Here is a 23335-nt window from a genome sequence, read left to right as displayed (position 1 = left end):
TCCTTTGCTCCTCAGAGTCCCCACTTCGCTGCCATCGCCATCTGAGCGGCCTGGGAAGCTCAAGTCTTCTTCTACGACCTCGAATGCAGCACCTGGCTTCATCACGCGGGTGATTTCTTCAAAGAGGTCATCCCACTATTTGATGTTAGCATAGTACGACGGAGTGTGAGGATACGCACCTTGTCCTCGGGTACGCCCCTCGCGATGCGCTTGACATGCACGAAATCGAACGATTCGTTAGCGAATGGAAGTCCTTCGAGGCTGTGCGAGTTGAGCGGTCCAAGGACTGGGGTAGGTAAAGACTCACAAGTTAGCTTGAACCCAGTTCACTCTCCTTGCGAGATCCTTGTCTTTCGAAACACGCACAAGATCTGGTTGGAGAGATACGATGTCGAGGCCTGCAGGTGGTTAGCCCTCCTCCCCAAGTAGTGGCGAACGGTGCACCCACCAATGACTTCGCATCCCTTCCAGTACTTGGCAGCCTCAATGACCCACACACCATTCCCGCACCCAACATCCAATATTTTCTTCAGCGGTCCCTGGGCGGGTGGATCGTTCCAGGATGACGGAAAGGCATGCCAGGTTAATGATCCCCCACCCATCTGACGGGTTAGTAAGGTGTCGACTCCGTCCCTGGATAGACAGGCATGAGTCAGCGGGTCGAGGAGCGACACAGCCACTCACATATCCACCACCCGCCGTTCATAACTCCGGGGGTAAGGCACTTCCTGACGCCTGAAACGGTGGTGCAGGCGATAGGAGGCATCGATGCCGCCATGGACGTTGAGTACGAGGGCAGCATCAGACGGCGAGTCGTTGTGATGATCGTCTTCGGCGAGTGGGAAGCGGAGTGAGACGGGGGATATGGGTATGGGCTGTGTATGTGAGTTCAGATGAGTGATCAGGGGAGTGGGCAGTGAACGTACCCTCTTGCCATTGCCAGTAGAAGGGGATCGAGAGAGGAGTGCACCTGGGCCAGCACCTGTAAAGGGTACACCAGCTGGGCCGCGCAGTATCAAGTTGGAGTTTGTTTGAGGAGGAGAGGGTGGACTGTGGAGAGATCTGGAAGAGAAAGAGAATTTGGAAGTGGGGTGTGAGCGGGCACTCCATGGGGAGAGACCACCTGGGGCAGGATACATATGATCACGTTGAAAGTGAACGTGGCGAGGTGAAGATGGCTGCCAGATTGAATCCTTTGGGAGCGGGGTATCTAGGATGAGCGGGGATACTGAGAGGGACGGATGCTGTGTCGGGGATGACGAAAAGGGCGTAAGTGGACTCAATGGATCCGGTGAACTCGGAATAGAAATTGGTAGTGGAGGAAGAGGGGAAGTTGGAGGAGGGAATCGAGGAGGCGCTCGTCGATGAATAAACTGTGAAATCTTCAGTGACCTAGTAACAAAGCGATAGGCTGCTGCGGTCTCACTGGTATAAATTCCTTCTTCAATCTGTCAGGATTTCTTGGTGGTCTCGGTGGTGGTTCATAAGTCGGAGTAACGGAATACGGAAAGAGGTCAATAATGTCCGATAGACTGTCAGTACTAGCTTCAGGTGAATACATCGATGTCGTTGTCGCCGTCGTGGTCGTCGTCGTCGTAGAAGGAGAACGTTTGAGGTATACAGGGAATTGAGCCAACATTTTGGTTTAGCAATTAGATGGAATATGCTGCTACTTTATGATATAGCCCCGTTGGTGCATAGCCGACATTGGGCAACCAACGGTAACCGCTAATCGACGTCATATTATTTCTTTATCAGCCAATGAGATATCCCGTCATCAACTGCGCCATCAGCCTGCCGCATCTGCCTCCGTAACCTCACACGACCATACATCCTCCAAATTTCAACTATAATATCATGATTTAGCGGACAACCGTCACTCCGCACACGTTCGACAAGGTTCGACAGGGTTCGACCCCAAGAAACGGATACCTAGTACAATGAAGTTGAATGTCCCCCCTCGTCGACTCATCAACTCCTCATTTAGCACTGCCAGCTAAATTTTCCAATCAGGGACTCCCAGATCCGCCTGCCAAGGAACACCATCTTAACAGCACAACTTCGCATCATGGCTTTCGCACCCACAAATCGAGCAAACATGAACCCGTTCGTGATCCTTTGCGCATCTTCCAATATTGAACGAAATACAAACCACTTCCGAAGTCGATTTCAGAACCAGTGTCCCGTCCCACTCGCACACCACCGCATCGCCGTGGACAGTATACGCATTCGTGCATCCGCTAGCTTTGTGTCCTGTCCGTCCACAGATAAGGCAAAGGCACCCGTTCCCATCAGACTTGCTGTATGGATGGAACCTGTGGCCATGGGAGTGCCCAGACTTGGCGGCTTCTTCTACAGCAGCTGCCCTCTCTTCTACAGCTTCGCGAACTTCCAAATTCATCATATCCATATCCATCGCGTGCCAGCGACGTAAATAAGCATCCTGTGCGAGGAAAGATTCCGTGTTGAAGAATATACGTCTCGTTTCCATGTCAAATGCGAGGACCGTTCGGTATCTTTCCATCATGTGCGACAAGCAGAAGCTTCTGTGTTGCTTGAACCGCTCTACGATGGCGGGTTCTGCGACTAGAGACATGAGTTTAATGAAATTGAAAGACGCCTGGTGGAACTCGACCAAAGAGAGCGTGTCTTCTGGCGGAAAACTGGAAATGTCATCCCCCGCATGGATTCTCTCCATAGAATCAAACGTCAAGAGGATGAGCGGAACATGGGTTTTCGACTTGGCGAGGTTAATGACGGCGCGAGGAATATCGTGATAGTCCTCTAGTGATACGAGTTTGGTGTTTTCATCACGAAAGACGAGGTCTGCATCTGCAGTGGAGTGTGGGGTAGAACGCGAAGTTGAAGACTCGTCGGCCTCAACATCCGCTGCAAGCTTCGCACGTATCACATCTCGTTCGGACGGGGGCAGAGAAGTAAAAAGGCGGAGAAACTCTATATTAGCTTCGACCCGGGAGGGCGGAACCCCAGACCTGGCCATTAAAATACGAGCGGCGTGATAGGGGATTTCATCTTCATCACCAGACGAGTCTGAGTCTGAGTCCGAGTCTGGGTCCTCGATATCTCCATCGCCAGCGTTCCGCCCAGCTGCAACATGCAAGCTGTTCACGTCGGCGCGGTTCACGTTGACGCGTCTTGAAGCTTCTGCTATGGCGTTTACCATATAATGAGTCTCCTCAGTCGTCATGTAACCTCGGTCGGCGATGACATCGGGGTCAAAGCTGGTGGTGTGCGCAGAGCCTTGCGGAACAACTGAATCAGACGCGTTGGACATGGTTATCGAGCGAAGGACTGGATATATGCGTTGGGGATGGCGCGTCGATAGGGGAACAACTTCGTTTGCTTAGTAAGCACGCAAAGTGAAATTCATCGGATTCGTTGTTTCAACTTGGTTACTGGCATCATCTGCTGTCGTCTCCACAACTTGTCATACCTCAGACTGTCTTCAAAAGTTGATCTCTCGACTCAAGATCCATAGGGCTCCACCCATGATCTTTCATGTACAGATAAGTTGGATGATAAGTCATCAAACTTATTTGTCGATGATGTTTAGCGGAGCTGGTCGCTTGAATCTCTCCAGTGGATGGTGCTGTCGTCGGGAGTCGACCTCGAGGTTCTACCGTTACACAGGGCATTGATAGATCAGTTTGGGGATTTTAGTGGTTGACGTCGTCAAACTTATCTGTCAATGATCCAACAAAATAGCCGAGCTGGTTGTCTACATTTTACTTCCGGAAGCTGGCCTCGAGGTCCCAGAGCGCTACGAGTATAGTCGTGATGTTCCATGGGTCATTGACAGGTAAGTTGGACCGTGACGATTAGTATCTCCCAACCCATCTGTAGCCAGTTGGTTGCCTGCATTCCTCCAATATATTCGAAAGCTGACCTCGAGACTCCAGGGCGCTATGAATCCAGCTATTATTTTCCCTAGGTCATCGGCAGATGAGTTTGCGTTGTGCGAGAGCGCGCACCCTCAGACTTATCTGTCATTGACCCTGCAAGAGGAGGCAATAGCCAGGCTGTTTTATTCAACCCGTATGATACATATTGTACTACAGCCTACCACAACGTGCGTCCACAGGCAATAATCGCCTTGCCGATCATTTATCTTGTGACAGAACTTTATAAACACGTGTCCTATCATCTCTTCAACGAGCCATAGATGATCGATAACACCCAGTCGCCTGGACATTGGAGCAATCACCACAACGCCTCACAACGCTGCCATTATAATTCAATGTGTATAGCTTGCTTTGAATTTAGGTGAGAAAAGTTAGAAGATACCTCTAAGATCCGATGCTCATAACATCAATGTTCTCCTCTGATTGTCGTCTTCCTGACAAAGAGTAATCCTTACATCCTCAGGCCTCGTGCCCGATCAATTGAAAATGTGTACACACTTATCAATATCTCCCCTCCCGTTTTATCTCCGAATATACCCCTCCTTCCCCTCAACTTGGTCAACCTCCTTGCTGGCAGGTTCTCACCTTGCCAACAACCCAACATTGAACGTTCGGAATGTTCAACGCTCATCCCTAAACACAACCATCTTCTCACCAAGAAGTTTGAGCAGCTGCGCCTGCTCACTCGTCCAGCGCGGCCCGCTTCATCGTCGTCCGAAGACCCAGCTCTCGGAACTATGGGTCGGATCAAGTCAGAATTGCACCCGCATCGCAGGTTTTGCACGTAGTAGTAACACCGCTCGCGTAGCGACCAGCCCCCCCGCATCGGCAGCCAACAAATAAATAAGCACCGAATTAGCTAAAGGCTTCAAGTCGGCAGCATTACTAAACCGATCATGCTTTCTACGTATACAATCGACTTCATCCCATTTCATTTAGGCGTTGCGGTTCCGTTCCGCTGGTCCACCTAATACATACAGGTGAGTTTACCTTGATTGCCTTGGCAACTCACTACTCCATTCCCCATCGACTCACATCACGGCCATCACTAGCTGGTGCGATGCACGTTTAAGAATCTCAGGCTTCGATTTCAAACACTCCTCGAAGTTGGACTGTGATTCCCATTCTTCACAATCTGAACCATGAGAATTTGGAAACTTGAACGAGTAAGCGGACTCTTGCTGTTTTTTTGAACCCGGCCTCATATTGCTCATTAAGAATGCCTGTAAATTCAAGGAAGGCGTGCAAGGTAAAGTTGGCAATGCCGGTCTCTAGTACTACACACAGCGGATGTGTCTTCGGGTGTAGCGAGTGACGCCGAATGGTCCCAGACAGACCCGAACGCAGAAATTCGAGTTCTCAGACTTTCTGCCGTGTGGTCCTCAAAAAGCCCCTATGTTCTCTCCATGATGGCTTCGATGGTAGCAAGTCCGTTACTGAACGCCTCCTCCATACGACAAAATCTATGCGTCCGCATCTTATATCCCTTTCTCTATCATGGCGAGCAATTGTGAATCACGGGCGAGAAACCTCTTCCGTATTTGCTGCATCTGTCCCACAATTATCGTCCGTTTGTTCTTCGGACCTGTGTCTGGCGTGTATGTCAACTAGCGACCATGTATTGTTCGCGCAGTTGATCTCGGGGCGCATCATCAATTGTAAGCGGGCCCACACGAGAGTGCTTTAACTAATTACTGCACTCAATATTCAGCCAAGGACGAATCTTTGGGTTGTCCGCCAGATGATGTTCAGGTGCATGCCTCAGGGGTTAGACTGTGCATGAACGAGTTCGTTGCTTCCGCATAAGGACGTTCTAGAAACGCCTGCCCACGACACGGCAATTGGGCATCGCACAGCGGGAAAACCCTACCTGAAGATCTGCGAATACCGCAGGCTGACTCACAGTTCACCATGGCAGCTTTTGAGTTGGATAAATGTGTTCATTTGAAGCTAAGGCATCATTGTTGATGGTTCCACTATCCATCGATCGTTCCCCCATCGGTGACGCAGTTTGGCCATGTCATCAGGATTGACCAGATTCTGTTGGTCATTGAGCAATTGGCTGATGAACGAATAAGTCTTGCCTATCATATTTTTCAGCTGTTCTCCCTGAACTGACCGTGTTGTTAGCGAGACTATGTTAGTGGGTTGCGACGGCACCCTTCATGCACACCTGGAGATCACATTAAACACAGCGACTCCCCACTATTCTTGCGCTCCGTTCTCGCACTCTCTGTTGATGTCATTGCTTCACGTTATACTACTTGTTTGTGATCTGTTGCCCTCGGTAACAGAGGTAGCCATCGGGCCCTACTATTCAAATTTCCTTTCCTTGCCACGCAAGTATTTTGCACGTTCGTGATCATCTGTGTCAATGATCATGATGTTATTCTCTGGTCCATTAGGATCTAGCGTGTATTGCTCGTTGAATTGGGACAAGTTAAAAGCCACCTCTGAGATCTGATGCTCATTATAATGTTCTCCTCTGATTGTCGTCTTCCTGACGAAGAGCAATCCTTACATCCGCATGCTCGATCAAGTCAAAGTCAAAATGTATACACGCTGATGTGCTCGATCGAAATAGTAAACCTACTCGCTCATCTCCTCATCTTCGTCTTTACCCTCATCGCCTGCCCGTTCTATCTCCGTACATCCACTCTCAACTTGGACAACCTCCCCGCTGGCAGCATCCCACCTTGCCAACAACCCAACCCTAAACACCACCATCTTCTCACCAAGAAGTTTGAGCAGCTGCGCCTGCTCGCCCGTCAAAGCCTTCCCCTTATCACACACCCTATGAGGATTTTCAAGCGTAGGTACACCCCGCTTCATCGACGTCGTTAGACCCAGCTTCCGGAGCTGTGGGTCCTCATTATGGGGGAACGGTTCAGGGGGGTCAGAATGCACCCGCATCACAGGTCCCGCAGGTAATATCACCGCCCTCGTAGCTTTGTTCCCCGTTCGCGCGTAATCCGCTTGTTTGAAATCGTCGAACCACTCTATCACTTCTTGAGGTTCCGAGTCTGTAAAAAACAACCCTACCTGGCCTTTTATTTGCTGAGATGTTTTGTTAGAGTGGGGTGTGCGTTGAGATGGGGGCTTACTTGGGCGAGTTTGTGGAGGCCCATTCGGTGCTCTTCTTCTGCTGTTGCGCCTAGAGCTTTGGCCATTACTGCTCCTCGACCGAAGAATATCCGTGCTGTGCTGCGGGGTCATGGGTCAGTGCTGTGGATGGGATGGTAAATGAAGCGAGACGTACTCTTTCCATAGGTTTCGTACGGTTTTTAGATGGGAGTTGCGCATCGCGCCGACTTCGAATAGCCAGCAGTATTTCCATTTTTCAGCATTTTGTTGTACCTTGGGAAGAAGGAACGATTAGCACTCGCATAGCAGGGACCAGGCAGTAGAAAAAGTCTTGCAATCATTCCGATCCTGGTTTGCCTCCGGAGAAGTGCATCCAGAGGGGAAAAACAAATTCTACAAAAACTAACCTCAGTCAAGAGAGCATTTTTATGCTCCCTCGTCTTTTTCGATACTTTTGCGAGGGTGACTATCCATACAGAATACAACATCAACCTTCATCACGATCTATCATAGAGAACGAGACTTACCGAGTTTTGCGCGTTTTGACTTGGGCATGATATGTAGGAGGACAAGGTTTAGCAAATGAAATCAAAAGTCCGCTACACCAAATTATCTTTTTATCTCGATCTTCCTCGATGGACGCGGTTTCTCCAAGCGAGCTCTCTGCCCTTCGCGCTGCGCTGCTCAATACGAGCGGTACGGTGCCCTTGCACGATCGTTTCAGAGCGCTCTTTACATTGAAAAGTTTCAAGAATGATGAGGCAGTCAAGATCATCTCTGAAGGTACGTGAATTTCGTCCATTCTTCCGTTCGTATGATCCTTTTCTTTCGATCCTAACATCAACCATCATATCTTTTCATCTATGCGATTCTCTTTCAAGACAAGCGTGCGCTGACGCATGATCCATCTACCAGGCTTCGCCGATCACTCAGCACTGCTCAAGCACGAGCTTGCATACTGCTTAGGACAGATGAAGCTCGTCTCAGCTCTCCCAGTCCTTCAATCAGTGCTGGAGAATCTAGACGAGGATCCTATGGTCCGACACGAGGTGAGCGTCTCCATCGTCCCGCTTCGCACAGTCCCGCTTTTGTACGTTCCAGTGTATTATGATGCTAACTAGCATTCGAGATAGGCAGCAGAAGCAATGGGCGCAATCTCATCACCTGATTTCAAGGCAGTCCTCACGAAGTACCTCACAGATCCTGACAGGAGTGTGCGAGAGACATGCGAGATCGCGCTCGCTAAAATTGAATGGGATAATTCTGAAGAGGGACGCCAACATCTTGCGTCGAAAGAATCGTCAGATCAGACTCCGTATGTAGCTTTCATTTCATTTTTAGAGATCTCAATCTGCCTATTCCACTACTCGAACCACTTTTGGTCCCGCAATCAACACAAACTCACATCGTGTTTGCAGGACGTACACATCCATCGACCCCGCTCCTCCCTCCTCCAAACTTCTCTCTGGCCAACCAAAACCAGATGACTTGTCAGAGTCTGCAATCGCCTCTCTCCAAGCCACGCTTTTGGATACTTCCGTTCCCCTTTTCCAGCGCTATCGGGCTATGTTTGCACTCCGCAACATTGGAACGCCAGCGGCTGTCGATGCACTAGCATCAGGGTTCTCCGATGACAGCGCACTATTCAAGTCCGCTTCTTTTCAGTTTTTGACTTCGTCACGACGCTGAACCCATCCGCTGCAGACACGAAATCGCCTTCGTTTTCGGCCAACTCTTGAGCGCACACTCTGTACCCTCGTTGCTTAATGTCCTGCAGGACGGATCTGAGTCTGACATGGTGCGACATGAGGCTGCAGAGGCGCTCGGAGGTATCGCCACGCCTGAGGTGCTACCCCATCTTAAAGAATGGATGACGCGTGAAGATTCTCCGCGCGTTGTGCGAGAAAGCTGTCAGGTCGCTATTGACATGTGGGAGGTACGTTATTTCTTCATTCCTATATACTTTTCGGGGTATATTTCTGACGATTGGTAGTATGAAAACTCGGGGCAATTCCAATATGCGAATGGACTGGAGAGCGTCAGGGTAGAGGCCACTCCTGCCTGATTTATGTTGTCGTTGATAGAGAAAGGAAAGTAAGGTTGTATTGCGTGCTGTATTCATACCTGGCGCGTACTAATTTAGACGCCGTTCATTTCTTTGTGCTCATTTTCGATAAGTTTGAATTTGAACATTCCTTCGTTAAATACCCTGAACATCCATCGAACATCGTGCGTATCCACTTCACAAACATTTGTGACATTGATAATCGATGCAGCTCATACTATGAATACAACAGAATGAATACATGTACACTAGAGGCGGTGATTCTCGTATTCTCTATTCATATTCAAACACCAACGCGCGAACCTCAATGGACTGCCTACCCGGCGCGTCCTTGGGACTGGTCACGTCAAGGAACGCTGAATGAGGCGTGAGGCGCGCCTTATCCTCGTCCGAATCGTAGCACTTGATGAGTGTAACCTCATCAGGGGTCTGGTCCGCGAGGAAGTACCAGCGCTGCGTTGGATTATAACGCACGCTGAACGTCGAGCCCTCGCGGTCCGGATAGATATGCCTAGTGGAGACCAAGTCCTGAGGATCAAGCGTACGGTAATCTGCGACAGCAAGTGGTTTGTGCGCGACGGGATTGGCAATGGGCCTATATGGATGGATTGGGTTACTTAATCGTGGGGTGAGAGATGTGTTTGACTCACCTCCAGACATTAATTATGCGAACACGACCTTTGAGCAAGCGTTCAGCATCGTCGCCGAGATGATGATGCACACGAGCGATGCCAGCGGCGTAGGTTTGGTCGACGTGGACACGTTCCTAAAGTTCTTGGTGAGTGGGATACCTCGGAGCACTCTGGATCATAACTCACCACAGGGCCAGGAGCATCCTTCGCTAGGATTACGCCGTCTACTGGGCTCCGCCTTCATTGCACTTAAGCCAAGGCGCTTTCAACAATCATTCACGAGCACTCACCTGATGGTATGATCAAATATAAACACCCTCTTCGCCCCCGTATGCTTCTTCAAAATGTCTTCCACCTCCGCATAGTATTTTGTCTGGATCGCTTCTTCATCGACAAAGTCCTTTTCTACGCTCTTGTGAGTAACGAACTGGAAGCCCGTCTTATCGAGTCCGATAGTGTCTTCCTTGCCGCGGATATCATGGATTACAACTTGTTGGACATCTGCGCCAACGTTTGACCTGGGAACTCCCACAGGGGGCTCCCCGATATAGTTGTATGGCAGCTCGTCGTTTATAGGCTTGTAGAAGTTGAGGGTAGTCTGGACATCGTGGGGAGCGAGAACTTCGACAGTCATGTTGATTGGATCTTCAGGAAGGTTGTATTGTGGTTGGCATTCGAGCTGCCCTACGTTTCATTTATACTCTCTATGTTCCGTGCGCGCGTAACTCTGAAGCTATTATAAAACAGTTTGTAAGATAAAGATGAGGTTGTTTCGACGTCTAGCGCAAGTCTGAATGCAAGTGGCGTGCTCTCAATTACGGAAATTGATCACATATGTCGGGGCTTTGTAAAGCTAGCGCTGCAATACGTTCTTACTCACTGAGCTTCGGGAATCGGGAAGGCCAATATTATCAATAATCCGTGTTACTAATCGGCAGTATTCCGAGGATTAGCGAAGATTAGTAAAATTGAATGGTGACCGAGTATCTGTTTGTCTTCTTTTGCCGGCAGGCTCAGCGAGATACTGGTCTAATTCGCGTCAAGATCAAATATCACTCTTGATATTTGATTTTGACGCGAATTTATCGAGCAAATCGCTTGGACAGAACAGCCCAACTACCTGAGCGTACCCTATCACACAAAAAAGCAGTATATTCGCTGACTATGATTGCTGCCAGATAATTAGCGGTATGCATGACGGCTTGCCTCAGGTGGTAGAAAGTGATTACGCTAACACACAGTAATACTTAGAACAACCTGCAGTGGTTGTTTGAGAGTCGCATTACAATAAAAAGTTTCAGCTTCAAGCATAGTACTAGTGTAGAGATAGCCAGCTTCTATTCTTCTCTTCGAATCCCAATCACCTTGGAGCACCACATAAATACCACGACGAAACCCCAAAAAGCATTCACATGTTCGTTCCCCTGTTTCTCCCTCCTCTCCTCTTTCCCCCCGAAGAAATAAGTGTTCATCACTCGGACGATTTCCCTTGCTACACACCACTGCCAGTTGCCACGTGGACACGCTCCTGGTCCTGGAAAGCAATTGAAGTCATGGCAGTTCCTGCGTCAGAATCTACCACGAGCTCAGCGTGATATTGCCGAATGCTAAGGATGAGGCGTGGTCCCAGCACGAACGTTTGCATGACTTCGATGATTGTGAGAACGCCAGAATAAATCCCACTTCCCACGGGAGACAAGTCCTATAGAAATGATGAGTGATGAGACGCAAATGACACAAATTGGCGCACCGCTATGGTTGGAGACAGGAAGCTAATTGTAATGAAAGAAGCAGCAGCATAGCTAGCACATGTGGGACTTCAGCAGAAGCATATAATCACTTGAACTGAATTAGGAGCTCACGCTGCAAAGTAAAACACGTGAGTTTTCATTAATACCGTGATACAGTTCTCGAAGGTCCATCCCGTCGATGTGCGTTGGAGTTCACGGAAGTGTATTACAAAAATTCTGATTGCAAGACACAGTGCGATGGACTCCCATATAGCGCCAAGAATATAACCCACAGCCGGCATAAGTGAGTTGTATCCTGTAGAAGTACACTGATAGGTGCCAGAGATGACGAGCTCCTCTAATATTCGTTCAATAAATCTGATGCGATTTGAGTAATTAGAGCTTACCCCATGACATTTCAGTGCTTTCCCACACGGCGAGCACTATGTTGAAAGCCGTGAATGGCAAGAAGCTGACAATGAGAAAGATGAGAATCTTTGTGGATCGATTATACATGGCATGTAGTCGAGCGATTACGATGACTGCATGATGTTTGAGTCAAGTCAATGTCACCGAGGTACTGCAACTGAGTAGCTCACCGCCCAGCATAGTACTGACGACGACAAACATCCAACATATTGCAAAATTGAGTATAGAACCTGAAAACCCCGCCTACTGATGAGCATTGGGGAGCTTGATACTTAAAATGGACTCACAGCTGTTGCAGTTAGTATGTGGAACCAACAAGCTTGTTGGGCTCACCCCTATGTCAGTTAATTGGGTGGGAATGGCTGGAGTGATGCACGATACTCACTAGATCTGCCAGCGAGATCGACGGGAGAGCTACCACGTGTCAGAGGAAACAAATGCAGTATAGAAGAGACACACTTAGTATGTTGATACTGATCGTAAGATACGGCTGATTAGCCCGGTGCCAATGTTAGCCTTGAAAACATACTTACGCAGAAAGTAATAATCCGACATAGCGCACCTACAACATTTTGAAGTCAGCACAACTCATCGATTGCGCTTATACAACGGACCACGTACACCGAGATATAGGAAAGTCATGAGGGACCATCGTTGCCTCTGCCCAGAATCAATTGTATTATCCGAATGTGTTTCTGATATAAGACTACTCACCCAGACCAGTTCAAGCTATGAAATCATTATTAATACTAGTGAGGCGGCTGCTGTGATGACATCGACCTACCTCTTGTTCGAATGTGAGTACTGGTGATACCATTAATATTGGGACATCAGTAATTCTCTCGATAAGGGACATCTTGCTCACCCCAATCGTATATCACCGAAATAGAGGCTATAACTGTAAAATCACGTCAAAGATAAAGTGAGCGATCACTAACACCATCCGACTTGCTCCCAACATACCTATAAAATAGCTTACAACACGACTCATTTCGATTGCCGGCCACCAACTGGGATCATTCGAGACTTGGGTCATGATTATAGGAATAGTGTATGACTGGCGAATGTGATAGACATGAAACGATGGCGTTCGTGCTAGATATACCACCATCCAGCGCTTTCACGGCAGTATTCTGTGGATGAATTCCTGGCGGCTCGCATAAAAAGATGTCGGTTATCATGGTGAATCTGCAAAGTACAAAGAACTGTCAGATGGGCGGTGTGTCTGAGCACCGCGATGTGGCATATTTCTGTGTAATGTCATGAGGCTCGAGAAGTTCTGCCCATCCTGCCTCGTAATCCTGTGTCAGATCAAAGATCATCAAAACAGCTTGAATGGATAATTCCTAGTATAGTTAGAGCAGTCTGCCAAATCGTAACGTGGCAAACGAGACGCGCTAAACCAACACTAGCCTGAACCCATTGTGCACCGGCAGTCAACGCCAACCATCCTTGCATCAATTCGCAATGCATTTGCACAAGCCAGGTGGTGGTCGCCTCTTATTGACGCAGTTCGTCTTCAGCACAACACATGCTGCAGTGGGGTTGCCTTGGTCAGGCTGCGATCGTGGGACTTGTTGGCCCAGGCCCCAAAGCCAGCGGAGACACATGGCTGAATGATTAATTTTAGATTAACAGCAGTACAACAGTCACAGGACGCACTGCCAGTCTTGTTAACAGTGTGTGAAGTGCCAATGGCAGGCCATTTGCCGGCCAGGAAAGAGAACAATGTTGGCGTGGCCAACCGAATCCTCTGTCTCACCACGATGAAGTTGTGATTGGCTGATTGGCGGGCTGCTAATACCTTACGCTAAATTGGTGTTGTAGTATAGCGTCATCTCTCCGCAGTGTGCATCAGGCTCGGAAAGTTCGTCATTGAACGATCAGTGCCCACCCGCGCCTATCTTCTTCGTCAATCTTGTTGTCCACGTATGCATCTTCTGAAAAATGAATATTTATTCTGTTTTATGAAAATGTGAACGCTAGCATATCCGATACCGCCACCGCAACGATCATGGCGGTGGCGGCTGCCAGGCTAGCCACACATCCACCAGCATGCCTGGCACACCACTGGCACTTCAAACATTGGGACGCAGTGCCGCAGGAAAATGAATGCCCAACCCGCAGGCTGCCCGCAGCATACCTGGTTGGTTGAGAGATGGCGTGTCACATGATTTCACAGGTGGTACATACTAATCAGTTAAATCACGACATTTGTATCTTAGAGCGTCGCGTCCTACACAACACTGCTCCTGGGAAGCAATTGGAGTGGAAGTTTCTGCATCGGAGTTCGTCACGAGCTCAGTGTTATGTGCTCGAATGTTAAGGATGAGGGGTGGTCCCAGCACAGATTTCTGCATTGACTCGACAACTGTGAGAACGCCATAATAAATTGCAATTACAACAGGTGTTAGATCCTATAGAAATAGTGAGGAGTGATCAGATTGAGATATCACAGATTGGCATACCACGATAGTTAGAGACAGGATACCAAGTGTGATGAAAGAAGCAGCAGAGCCAATGGCACATGCAGGACTTCAGCACAAAAGACAATCACAACAAAAACCTATACAACATTTTGAAGTCAGCACAACTCATCGACTGCGCCACGTTATGAAGCGAGCCACGCACACCGAGAAACAGGAAAGACCAACACTGCGGCTTCTACCCCGAATCAATTGTAAATGTATCATCCAATTGCGCTTCTGATGTGGGACTCTACTCACCCAGAATAGTTCAAGCTAAGGAATCATTATCGGTGAGATGTCTGCTCCTGTAATAGCATCAACCTGTTTTCGACCTTACCCCGGGTACTAGGTATGTAGTGAATGGTAAATTTCAAAACATTTGAAACAGAGTGACATCCTTTATGTAAGCCTACACGTGCGGACATCCGACTTCCGCACATAATAGTGTCGGGCTGCAGCTGAACGTTTGAGCTTCAAATCTAGTATTTTAGAATACAAAATGAATACCACGACAAAATGTTCCCTGCAGAGTGACAGACGAATAGTAATCGCTCGGAGCGTTTCCCGTGCTACACACCACTACCAGTTGTCACGTGTCCACGCTCTTGGAAAGCAATTGCAGTCATGGCAATTCCTGCGTCGAAGTCGGCCATGAGCTCAGCGTGATATTCTCGGACGCTAATAATTAGGCGTGGTCCCAGCACAAACATCTGCATCAACTGGATAGTATTGAAAACGCCAAAATAAATTGCAACTCCCGCAGATGATGAGTCCTATAGAAATGATGAGGAGTGGTCAAATGCAGATGAGTCACATATTGGCGCACCTTGACGACTGGGGACAGGATGCCAAGTGTGATGAAAGAAGCAGCAGCGTAGCTGGTACATGTGAACTTCAGCGGAAAAATATAATCACATTCAAACGACGAACTCACGCTGCGAAGTAGAACACGTGAGTTTTCATTAACACCTCCCCAATGGACCTTCTTGTCGGCATGCCTTGAAGTTCACGGAAGTGCATTACAACAACCCTGACTGCAAGACATAGTGCGATGATCTGCCATACAGCGCCGACTATCCAAGCCATGGCCAGTAGAAGTTGGTTGTATCCCTCGTTAGTGCACTCATAGGTGCCATAGAGAACGAGCTCCTCTGGTGTTCGTCCGATGAGTCTAATGCACTATGAGTCTTTCATCCGTAATTCAGGCTCACCCCATGTATCGGTGCTTTGTAGTACAGCAAACACTACGCAGATAACCACGGACGGCAGGAAGCTCACAACGAGAAAGATGAGTATCTTTCTCGATCGCTGATACATGGCATGTAACCGAGCGATCATAATGGCTTGCATTGATGTTTCAGTCAAGTCAATGTCACTGCAACTGAGTAGCTTACCGCACAGCATATTACTAACGACGACAGTCGTCCAGCTTACTGTGACGCTAAGAATAGTGCCTGAAAACGCCAGGTACTGATGAGCATCGGAGGACTCGATACTTAAAACGAACTCACAGCTGTTGCTAGTCATTGCATGGAACCAACAAGGTTGTCGAGAATCTTACTCACCCCTATGTCAGTTAGTTGGATGAGAATTGGCAGGAATCAGTGCAAAATACTCACAACATCGGTCAGCGAGACTGACGGGAGGGCTAACACATGCCGCAGGTCAGAGGCAACGGATTCAATATATAAGGAAGGCATACCGAGTATGTTGATGCTAATTATGATATATGTCTGATTAGCACAGCACCACTTTATGAGCATTGAAAACAAACTTACGCAGAAAATAGGATTCCAAAATAGCGCACCTATGATATCTTGAGGTCAGCACAGCTCATCGACTATAAAACAAGCCACGTACACCGAGATATAGGAAAGTCATTGGGGACCAGCGTCGCCTCTGCCCCGAATCAATTGTATCATCCGGTTGTGCTTCTGATGCGGCACCCTACTCACCCAGACCAATTCAAGCTATAAACCCGTGCTAAGTGAGATGGCTACTCCTGGAATAGTACTAACCCACCTCCTGTCCGAACGTGAGTGCTGGTTGATATTATTGGTTACATCAATAAATCTCCCGGTAAGTACTACCTTGCTCACCCCAATCGTATATTACCGCAGTAGATGATGCAACTGCGAAAGCACGGTCAAAGATAAAGTGAGATATCACTGCCAACATCATCCGACTTGTTTCCCACATACCTATAAAGTAGCTCAAGACACGAGTCGTGTTGATTGTCGGCCACGCGCTGGGATCATTTGAGACTTGGGTCATGTTCAAGGGATTGGTTCGGTGAGTGGTGAGCTTGATAGACGTATTATAATGGCGGTAGATATATATCCATCGCTTTCGCTGCCGAATGCCCGTATGGTGTGGATGAATTTCTGATGACTTTAGTAATGGATATGAGTTGTCACGATGGATTTGGGGTCTAAACACCGCAATTGGGATATTTCTGTCCCATGCTGTCCTCGAGTTTCTTGCTCTATGCACTTGCCATTATTCTATGAGTTCGGCCCATCAGTGAAATCAGGTACATAGTCACCTAGTAAGACATGAATCAATTATCATAGAAAAGCTCGAATAAATATTTTCATTGTCAAGCAGTCTATTTTCATTCCAATGCACCCTGGGTCCTCGCCATCCTTGGCGAAAAATGCAGTAAGGTTAGCGAACTGGTTTCTCAAACTGTGATGCTGACAAAACTCACTAAGCAAACGTTAGACTATCCGGTGTTCCGTTGACGTATGTCTCTGGGCCTACATAGCCAGGCCATATAAAAGGATTTCTTCTTGATAAGCAGTTGACGCGCCAATCGGCCCTGCATCATTTGCAATGAATTCAGGATCAGGTGATGGCCGCACACCCTGGACCTGAAAGTTGAACGTTGAGACGTGACTCTAGCCGCGCCCGGAAGTTCAGTGATTGGCGCTCGATTGATGGGTTGAGTACATCACATCAACACAACACATGCTGTAACGCGATTGCCGCGTGGCTATGGTCGCGAGACCCTACGCGGCTGCGCTTGGTGAGGAGCTCAGAGTGATGGGGGGTACTGTGACATGGTGCATCATGACGCAGACGGGTGAAATTTTAGAAACCTCGAGATTCGAGAACTTCTGGGGGAAAAGTCTTGTTGCGGGTTCTGCAGTTCTAGATGGTCGCTAACGCTGGTCCAGGCGTCAGTTGGTCTACTAAGTTTAAGTCTAGTGGACCAAGGTGGAACCTTGTCCGGGAAATGACAAGGAACACTAAGCAGATCGAGCGAGATAACAGGACGAAACTGTGGATTCTTGGATCTTTGTACTAATGGATATGTGATGGTAGGTAGGAGACCCGAGTCTAATTAGAACGGTACAAGAATCGTTGAATATAAGGGGATGGATCACATGACGCGCGACATCGTAAGCAAGTGGTAAGCAGTCGGCTTACACCCTCTCAGCCTTTGAAACATTGCTTCCGTTCTTCAGATGTGTTCTTCTACGTTTTGCGGGCGCATCGTTGCGTCTTTTCTTCATCAGGTCACGATGCGTATGCGCATCGTTGCGGCTTTTGTTCATCAGTTCACGGTGTCTTCTTCAGTCACTGGTAAGTGTGATGGATCTTGTTTGTTGTTGATATGGACGATGATTGATGGATGAGATTGTTGATATTGATGTAGGACGTCCGTGTCTTCAAGCTCTTTTCCCGGTATCCAGACGTCTGCCTCAGGGCCATATCCCCGCCATCGGACGAGATATTGGCGTCCACGTCCGCGTGTTCTGTTGTCGAGGATACGTTCTATTTCCCACTCCTCTGTCCCTGCTTGTGTCACGATGGGCCCTGGTCTTTGGAGTTCACGAGATGGGAAGAGTTCCGCATCGTTTGGGACGTGACGTTTGAGTTCGGAAGCATGAAAGGTAGGATATACGTTAGTATGTTCTGGTAAGTCAAGAGTATAAGTGGACGACTCAGGGTTCGCAGACACTACGGCGTAGGGTCCATCGAACCGCGGCATAAACTTCGCTACGCGCTTGTTGTCACCGGTCAAATACTCTCGTCGTCTGTGGGCCGTGGAGAGGTATACGAAATCACCGACTTTGAAGCATGGATCTGTACCGCGGTGTGTGTTTGCAGCGTTCGCCTGCGCTACACGAGAGGCTAACAGGGCGTCGTGTGCATCAGCGACATCTGTTTTCAGTGCCATAATGGCGTCCAGCGCGTTGGCGACATCGTTAGGGAAGTCGATTCGTATTTCGTTGACGTGTTCCGGTGTTAGAGGAGGTAGCAGGCGTGGCATTCTTCCGATATGAAGGTGAAAAGGTGCGTAACCGGTCGAAGCATTCTTTGTACACATGATGTTGAATCGTACGCGAGGTAGGGTGTTGACCCAACCCGATTGGTGCCGGTCCACGAAGTAACGAAGTGCTTGATCGACGGTCTTGTTAGTACGTTCACTAGCTCCATCTGTCTGTGGATGATAAGCAGTTGACATTTTTAGTTTTACACCAGTGAGACGATGCAGTGCTTTCCAGAACTTGCTGGTGAATACTTTGTCGCGGTCTGAGATTATACTTAATGGTAGTCCATTTTCACAGTACCAATGGTCGAAGAATAGATTCGCGACCTCTCGCGCATTCATGTTCATCCTGCAAGGAACAAGGCGAACGTCGGCACCGAGTCGGTCGGTTATCGTCATGATGCCGTCGAATCCGCGCTCGGTCGGTAATGGGCCGATGAAATCGATGGCGACGGAATCGCCTCGGTGGTCTGGTACAGGCAGTGGATGTAGTGGGCCCGTTGGCTTTGTCGTTCGACTTTTGTTGCGCGCGCACTCGGGGCAAGCAGGTATGTAGCTTTCTTCCAGATCGCGTCGCATGTTGGGCCAATAATAAGATTCTCTGATCGTTGCGTAGGATTTGTCGATTCCGAAGTGGCCCAACTGGTCGTGTGCGAGCCGGAAGATGGTTTCTCGAAGGTGGGTTACGCGAGGGATGATCAGACGATCATTCAGATATAGTAGGCCATCTCGTCGTTGAAGTCCCGGGAGGGAATCTACCAACCTTTCGAGCTTAACGCACCACGGGTCTGTGGTGTAGCCTTCCTTAATGTCGGTATAGAGTGACTTGTCCGGTGTTATCGACAAAACAAGAGCGATAGCGGGTATGTGTTTTTGCACGTTTTGTGGCATGTTGACTGATTGATTCACGTATGAAGGTAGTTCTTCGTCAGGTGGAAGTCTTGAAAGAGCGTCCGCGACCGTGTTGTCCTCGCCGCGGATATAGTGTATGTCAAAGTCGTACTGTCCAAAAAATTCCTGCCAACGAGCCTGTCGTCGTGACAGCTCGCGTTGAGTCAGGAAGTTCTCCAATGTTCTATGGTCAGTGTATACTGTGAAAGGAGTCCCGAGGAGCTCTATCCTCCACTTTTTAAGTGCGCGCACGATGGCTAATAATTCCTTTTCATGAACAGGGTAATTCAGTTGCGCGCCTCTAAGTTGCATTGAGTCGAATGCAACCGGCCGGGCCGTCTGCGGTGTTGGACCAACGCTTAGCATCGCACCCACTCTCCAGTCACTGGCATCGCAGGTCACGAATATTTTGTTCTCGCCGAGGTTGTCGTGATCGATTGTGGTGAGGCAATCTCGACTTACCACTAGTTGTTTTATAGCGTCGAAGGCACTTTGATGCTCGTCCGTCCACCCTGGCCACTCTTGTTCGCTTGTTTTCGTCGTTAAGGGTGTTAATAGTCGAGTATGGTCGGCGAGGCTGGGGAGGAACTGATCGAGGTACCTTACGAGGCCTAGGAATGACCTTACGTCGCCGGTTGACTTCGGCATGGGCCAATCGAGGATGCGTTTAGCCTTGGAGGCGTCTGCTTCTATCCCCGATGCGGAAATTCTATGTCCTAAGAAATCAATTTCAGTGCAAAATAGAGACGTTTTCTTAGGGGAACAGAACAAGGACGCTTTTCGTAATGCGTCGAGGACGAGTTTGACGTTTTTGGCGTGTTCCGCAACCGTTTGAGACCATATAATGATGTCATCAAGATATGCGTGACAGATCTTTCCAATAAGTCCCCGAAGTGCGATGAACATGCGTCGTTGATGTGTCGCGGGTGCGTTTCGTCCGCCCTGTGGCATGACAGTCCATTCGTGGAGTCCTTTAGGAGTATCTATAGCCGTGTATTTGATATCGTCTGGGTGAATGTGAGTTTGGAAGAACGAGTTTGTCATGTCGATTTTTCCGAATATTTTACCTTTCGCGCAGTCTCGTAAGATTTCGTCGATCCGTGGTAATGGGTGATTATCTGGAACGGTATTAGCATTCAAAGCGCGATAATCATTCACCCAACGTGGGAGAGCCGTTGGGTCTTTTTTTGGAATTAAAAAAGCGGGTGAGACGAAGGAACTAGACGAAGGTCGAAGTTGACCTGCGGCTATGTGTTGATTGAGTAATGTGTCCCATGCTTCTCGATATTTTCTTGGCGTGTTGTAGCGCCTACATTGTATGATGGTGTTCGGATCCTTCAACGTTATTCGATGTACAATATCTGTTGGCAGATGGTCAATGTGTGGTATATCATCGGGAAACCTGTCTTCATATTTCCGGCGCATCTCCTTATCGAGACGCTCGAGGTGTTCCTTATTGGCTTCGATGAACGCCAGTGAATCGATGCGTTTGCGTAGTAAGGCGACGACGTTCGGAGCTTCGGTTACGACGTTGTCATTCTCGAAGCGATTTGCAAGTACTGTTTTGAGTTCTTTAACCACTCGTTTGCGTAGTTGATTCACTTCGCGAACTTCTCTTTTGCGTAGTAGATTGATCTCGCGTGTGGTGGGAGTTTTAGCCTTGATGTGCTCGGTTTGCACTGGGGCGTTTAAGAGATCGTAGTTGGACTCTTTGACAATACAAGTTCGAGTTTCGTGATCTATAACAAGACAATTATGTGATAAGAAGGGTCCTCCGAGGAGGAGCGGAACTGTGAGATGAGGCGCAATGATTGCGCGTATCGTGCGAGAAGTCCAATCATGATTAATGGACGAGGGGGACAAAAGAACGTATTCAGAGAATGAAAAAGGAGAAGAAGACGAGTCCATGAATGCAGAATTTGCTTCTATCTTTGTATGCAGTTTGCGTCTACGCAATCCCAGTCGTTCGACGACGTTTTCGTCAATCAGAACTAAATGTGACCCGTGGTCAATCAATGCGTCGACACGTTCAAAAGAGGTGGAAGAGGGGCCCGTCAAGAGACAAGGCCACATAAGGTGGGCGGTTTCGAAAGGGGCTACGCACATATCATCCTCAGAGTCGGACCCGTCTTCGAGAACTGAAGACGGCATCACAGCTCCCACAGGTCCAACAGCGGCCACGGTCTTTTGTTTTGGTTTTGCTGCGATGGCGTCCGCTTTGGTTAACGTCTTGTAAGAAGAAGCTTCTGGCGCGCCGCTTGTGCAGTCCTTTGATTGATGTGACACGTAGAACCTTCGGCATTTGAAGCACCCTTTATGATTTACCAATAAGGTGCGTTCGGCCTCTGTTAGTGAGCCCAAGCGTGGGGAGGATGAGTTGTAGGTTTTCGGGTAGGTGGAAGAGGGTTTGTTGGAGATGGTGGATGTTACGTTTCGTCTAGACGACCTATGTAATTCTTCGGCGATCTTCTTGTGGGAGGCTAGATCCTCGAGACGTTCGTCGTCGAGGTGCTTCACCTCCTCAATCCAATCCTTAAGAGAAAGGTCGTCAGCGAGTTTCGCTCTGAATACCGGAATGGTAAGCTCGTCGCAGATGTTGGCCTCAAGTTGATTACGGAGCTGAGTCTCGTCGAGGTACGTTGGATTCCCGTAGAGTAGCGCATTTTGGTTTTGCACGTCTAGTGCCCACTCGTAGAATGGGCGAGTACCTTGGCGCGAGCCGAGAACTTTCTTGCGTAGCTTGTTCGCCCAGTGACTTTCTAACCAAGCGTCTCTAAGAGCCTTCATGTAGTTTTGAAACGTGCCCGCGTCGAGGGTGGCTCGCTGTGTCAAATACCAGGTGTGTAGGCGTGGATCTAACATGCCGAATGCTATCATTTTGACTTGGTCAGCTGCCTCCACTGATTTATGTAGGAAGTATGTCTCGCAGGCGTTCTCCCAATCATGGGCGACCTGCGGTGTAATCTCGCCTGCAGTAAGTTTCGGCGGTTTGTTGGGAGCGGATTGTTCCACAGCAGCTGTTTTAGCCATGGTGTGAGAACGGATGATGGATGTATGCTTGTGGTTTGGTTCGGAATCTGACGACGAGTCGCTATATGTCTTCTTGGGAGCGTGGCGTATTTCAGACGTAGCGTTTGAGATGATTGGGGTCAAGGGTGATGATGATGGTTCAGGGTGTGGAGACGGTTCAGGGGGAGATGGTTGTCTTTGTTTCTTTGCACGTTGTCGCGTGGTCAGGGAAGTGGGAACAGTGGGTTTTCTTCTTTTGGAAGACAGTTTGACGGGTCAGGTAGTGGGCGGGTAGCCCGGCGGGTTGAGGGGTAGTCGTTTAGAGAAACAACACGAGTTTCGTTTCTGTTAAAAAAAAAGTGGAACCTTGTCCGGGAAATGACAAGGAACACTAAGCAGATCGAGCGAGATAACAGGACGAAACTGTGGATTCTTGGATCTTTGTACTAATGGATATGTGATGGTAGGTAGGAGACCCGAGTCTAATTAGAACGGTACAAGAATCGTTGAATATAAGGGGATGGATCACATGACGCGCGACATCGTAAGCAAGTGGTAAGCAGTCGGCTTACACAAGGCACCCCACGAGCCAAGACTCCAGCCACTGCAACAAGACCCCGGCACCAGGTATGGCAAGTACCGGTATACTACTGGTAGTACTAGTACATCATGATACGCGAAGTTTCCTATTATGAGAAGCAGAAAACCACAGTGGTCTTGTCGCTGTACGATGCCAGCCTGCAGTATATCCTCTATGAATCCATGTGGCGGCTGGCCATTGAGCAATGGCCTGGCAAGCCAATTCGTAGTTGAACCGAAATTCAA

At 48.6% G+C, this 23335-nt stretch overlaps 6 protein-coding genes across 6 annotated transcripts; 1 reads left to right on the top strand and 5 right to left on the bottom strand.

Annotated features, from left to right (window-relative positions):
* Nucleotides 1-78: 78 nt before the first annotated feature.
* On the bottom strand, nt 79-396 carry DEU56DRAFT_704109 (uncharacterized protein; the record flags this gene model as incomplete). The annotated part of the gene is made up of 3 exons (XM_041347363.1): nt 79-135; nt 180-261; nt 308-396. Coding segments are annotated over 3 exons (228 nt in total), but the record flags the coding sequence as incomplete, so codon positions are not given.
* Nucleotides 397-1639: 1243 nt separating this feature from the next.
* DEU56DRAFT_818012 (uncharacterized protein) lies at nt 1640-3367 on the bottom strand. Its single transcript, XM_041353943.1, has one exon. The coding sequence runs from the start codon at nt 3293-3295 to the stop codon at nt 2048-2050; it is 1248 nt and encodes a 415-aa protein (XP_041205836.1). The 5' UTR covers nt 3296-3367; the 3' UTR covers nt 1640-2047.
* Nucleotides 3368-6368: 3001 nt separating this feature from the next.
* Nucleotides 6369-7810, bottom strand: DEU56DRAFT_500220 (uncharacterized protein). The gene is made up of 6 exons (XM_041346518.1): nt 7535-7810; nt 7415-7473; nt 7183-7280; nt 7028-7127; nt 6966-6980; nt 6369-6920 (listed from the first exon to the last, which is right to left on the bottom strand). Exons 1-6 carry the CDS (start codon nt 7560-7562, stop codon nt 6513-6515), a joined length of 708 nt encoding a protein of 235 aa, XP_041205835.1. The 5' UTR covers nt 7563-7810; the 3' UTR covers nt 6369-6512.
* On the top strand, nt 7609-9241 carry DEU56DRAFT_817996 (armadillo-type protein). Its single transcript, XM_041353942.1, has 6 exons — nt 7609-7790; nt 7923-8056; nt 8141-8322; nt 8426-8656; nt 8712-8943; nt 9001-9241. The coding sequence occupies exons 1-6, from the start codon at nt 7643-7645 to the stop codon at nt 9070-9072; spliced, it is 999 nt and encodes a 332-aa protein (XP_041205834.1). The 5' UTR covers nt 7609-7642; the 3' UTR covers nt 9073-9241.
* DEU56DRAFT_817992 (uncharacterized protein) lies at nt 9242-10573 on the bottom strand. The gene is made up of 4 exons (XM_041353941.1): nt 9995-10573; nt 9891-9942; nt 9723-9838; nt 9242-9667 (listed from the first exon to the last, which is right to left on the bottom strand). The coding sequence occupies exons 1-4, from the start codon at nt 10336-10338 to the stop codon at nt 9346-9348; spliced, it is 834 nt and encodes a 277-aa protein (XP_041205833.1). The 5' UTR covers nt 10339-10573; the 3' UTR covers nt 9242-9345.
* An 11034-nt stretch (nt 10574-21607) lies between these two features.
* Nucleotides 21608-22531, bottom strand: DEU56DRAFT_741575 (uncharacterized protein; the record flags this gene model as incomplete). Its single annotated transcript, XM_041348877.1, has 1 exon — nt 21608-22531. A coding segment is annotated over one exon (924 nt), but the record flags the coding sequence as incomplete, so codon positions are not given.
* Between the last annotated feature and the right edge of the window lie 804 nt (nt 22532-23335).

Source organism: Suillus clintonianus, assembly GCF_016758775.1.
Source record: "Suillus clintonianus strain FC179 chromosome Unknown DEU56scaffold_65, whole genome shotgun sequence".
Taxonomy (NCBI): domain Eukaryota; kingdom Fungi; phylum Basidiomycota; class Agaricomycetes; order Boletales; family Suillaceae; genus Suillus; species Suillus clintonianus.
Note: the sequence above shows the minus strand (reverse complement) of the source record. Positions and strands in the feature narration are given on the sequence as shown.

Excerpts from the sequence above, each read along its gene's own strand:
- DEU56DRAFT_817996 (XM_041353942.1), top strand. The coding sequence starts at position 7,643 with ATGGACGCGGTTTCTCCAAGCGAGCTCTCTGCCCTTCGCGCTGCGCTG. Across the intron at positions 8,057-8,140 it reads ATCCTATGGTCCGACACGAG|GCAGCAGAAGCAATGGGCGC; the intron begins GTGAGCGTCTCC and ends CATTCGAGATAG. Across the intron at positions 8,944-9,000 it reads TCGCTATTGACATGTGGGAG|TATGAAAACTCGGGGCAATT; the intron begins GTACGTTATTTC and ends GACGATTGGTAG.
- DEU56DRAFT_817992 (XM_041353941.1), bottom strand. The coding sequence starts at position 10,338 with ATGACTGTCGAAGTTCTCGCTCCCCACGATGTCCAGACTACCCTCAAC. Across the intron at positions 9,839-9,890 it reads AGGATGCTCCTGGCCCTGTG|GAACGTGTCCACGTCGACCA; the intron begins GTGAGTTATGAT and ends CAAGAACTTTAG. Across the intron at positions 9,668-9,722 it reads CGCATAATTAATGTCTGGAG|GCCCATTGCCAATCCCGTCG; the intron begins GTGAGTCAAACA and ends CCATCCATATAG.
- DEU56DRAFT_818012 (XM_041353943.1), bottom strand. The coding sequence starts at position 3,295 with ATGTCCAACGCGTCTGATTCAGTTGTTCCGCAAGGCTCTGCGCACACC.
- DEU56DRAFT_500220 (XM_041346518.1), bottom strand. The coding sequence starts at position 7,562 with ATGCCCAAGTCAAAACGCGCAAAACTCG. Across the intron at positions 7,281-7,414 it reads AAAATGCTCTCTTGACTGAG|GTACAACAAAATGCTGAAAA; the intron begins GTTAGTTTTTGT and ends CTTCTTCCCAAG. Across the intron at positions 7,128-7,182 it reads GTACGAAACCTATGGAAAGA|CACAGCACGGATATTCTTCG; the intron begins GTACGTCTCGCT and ends ATGACCCCGCAG.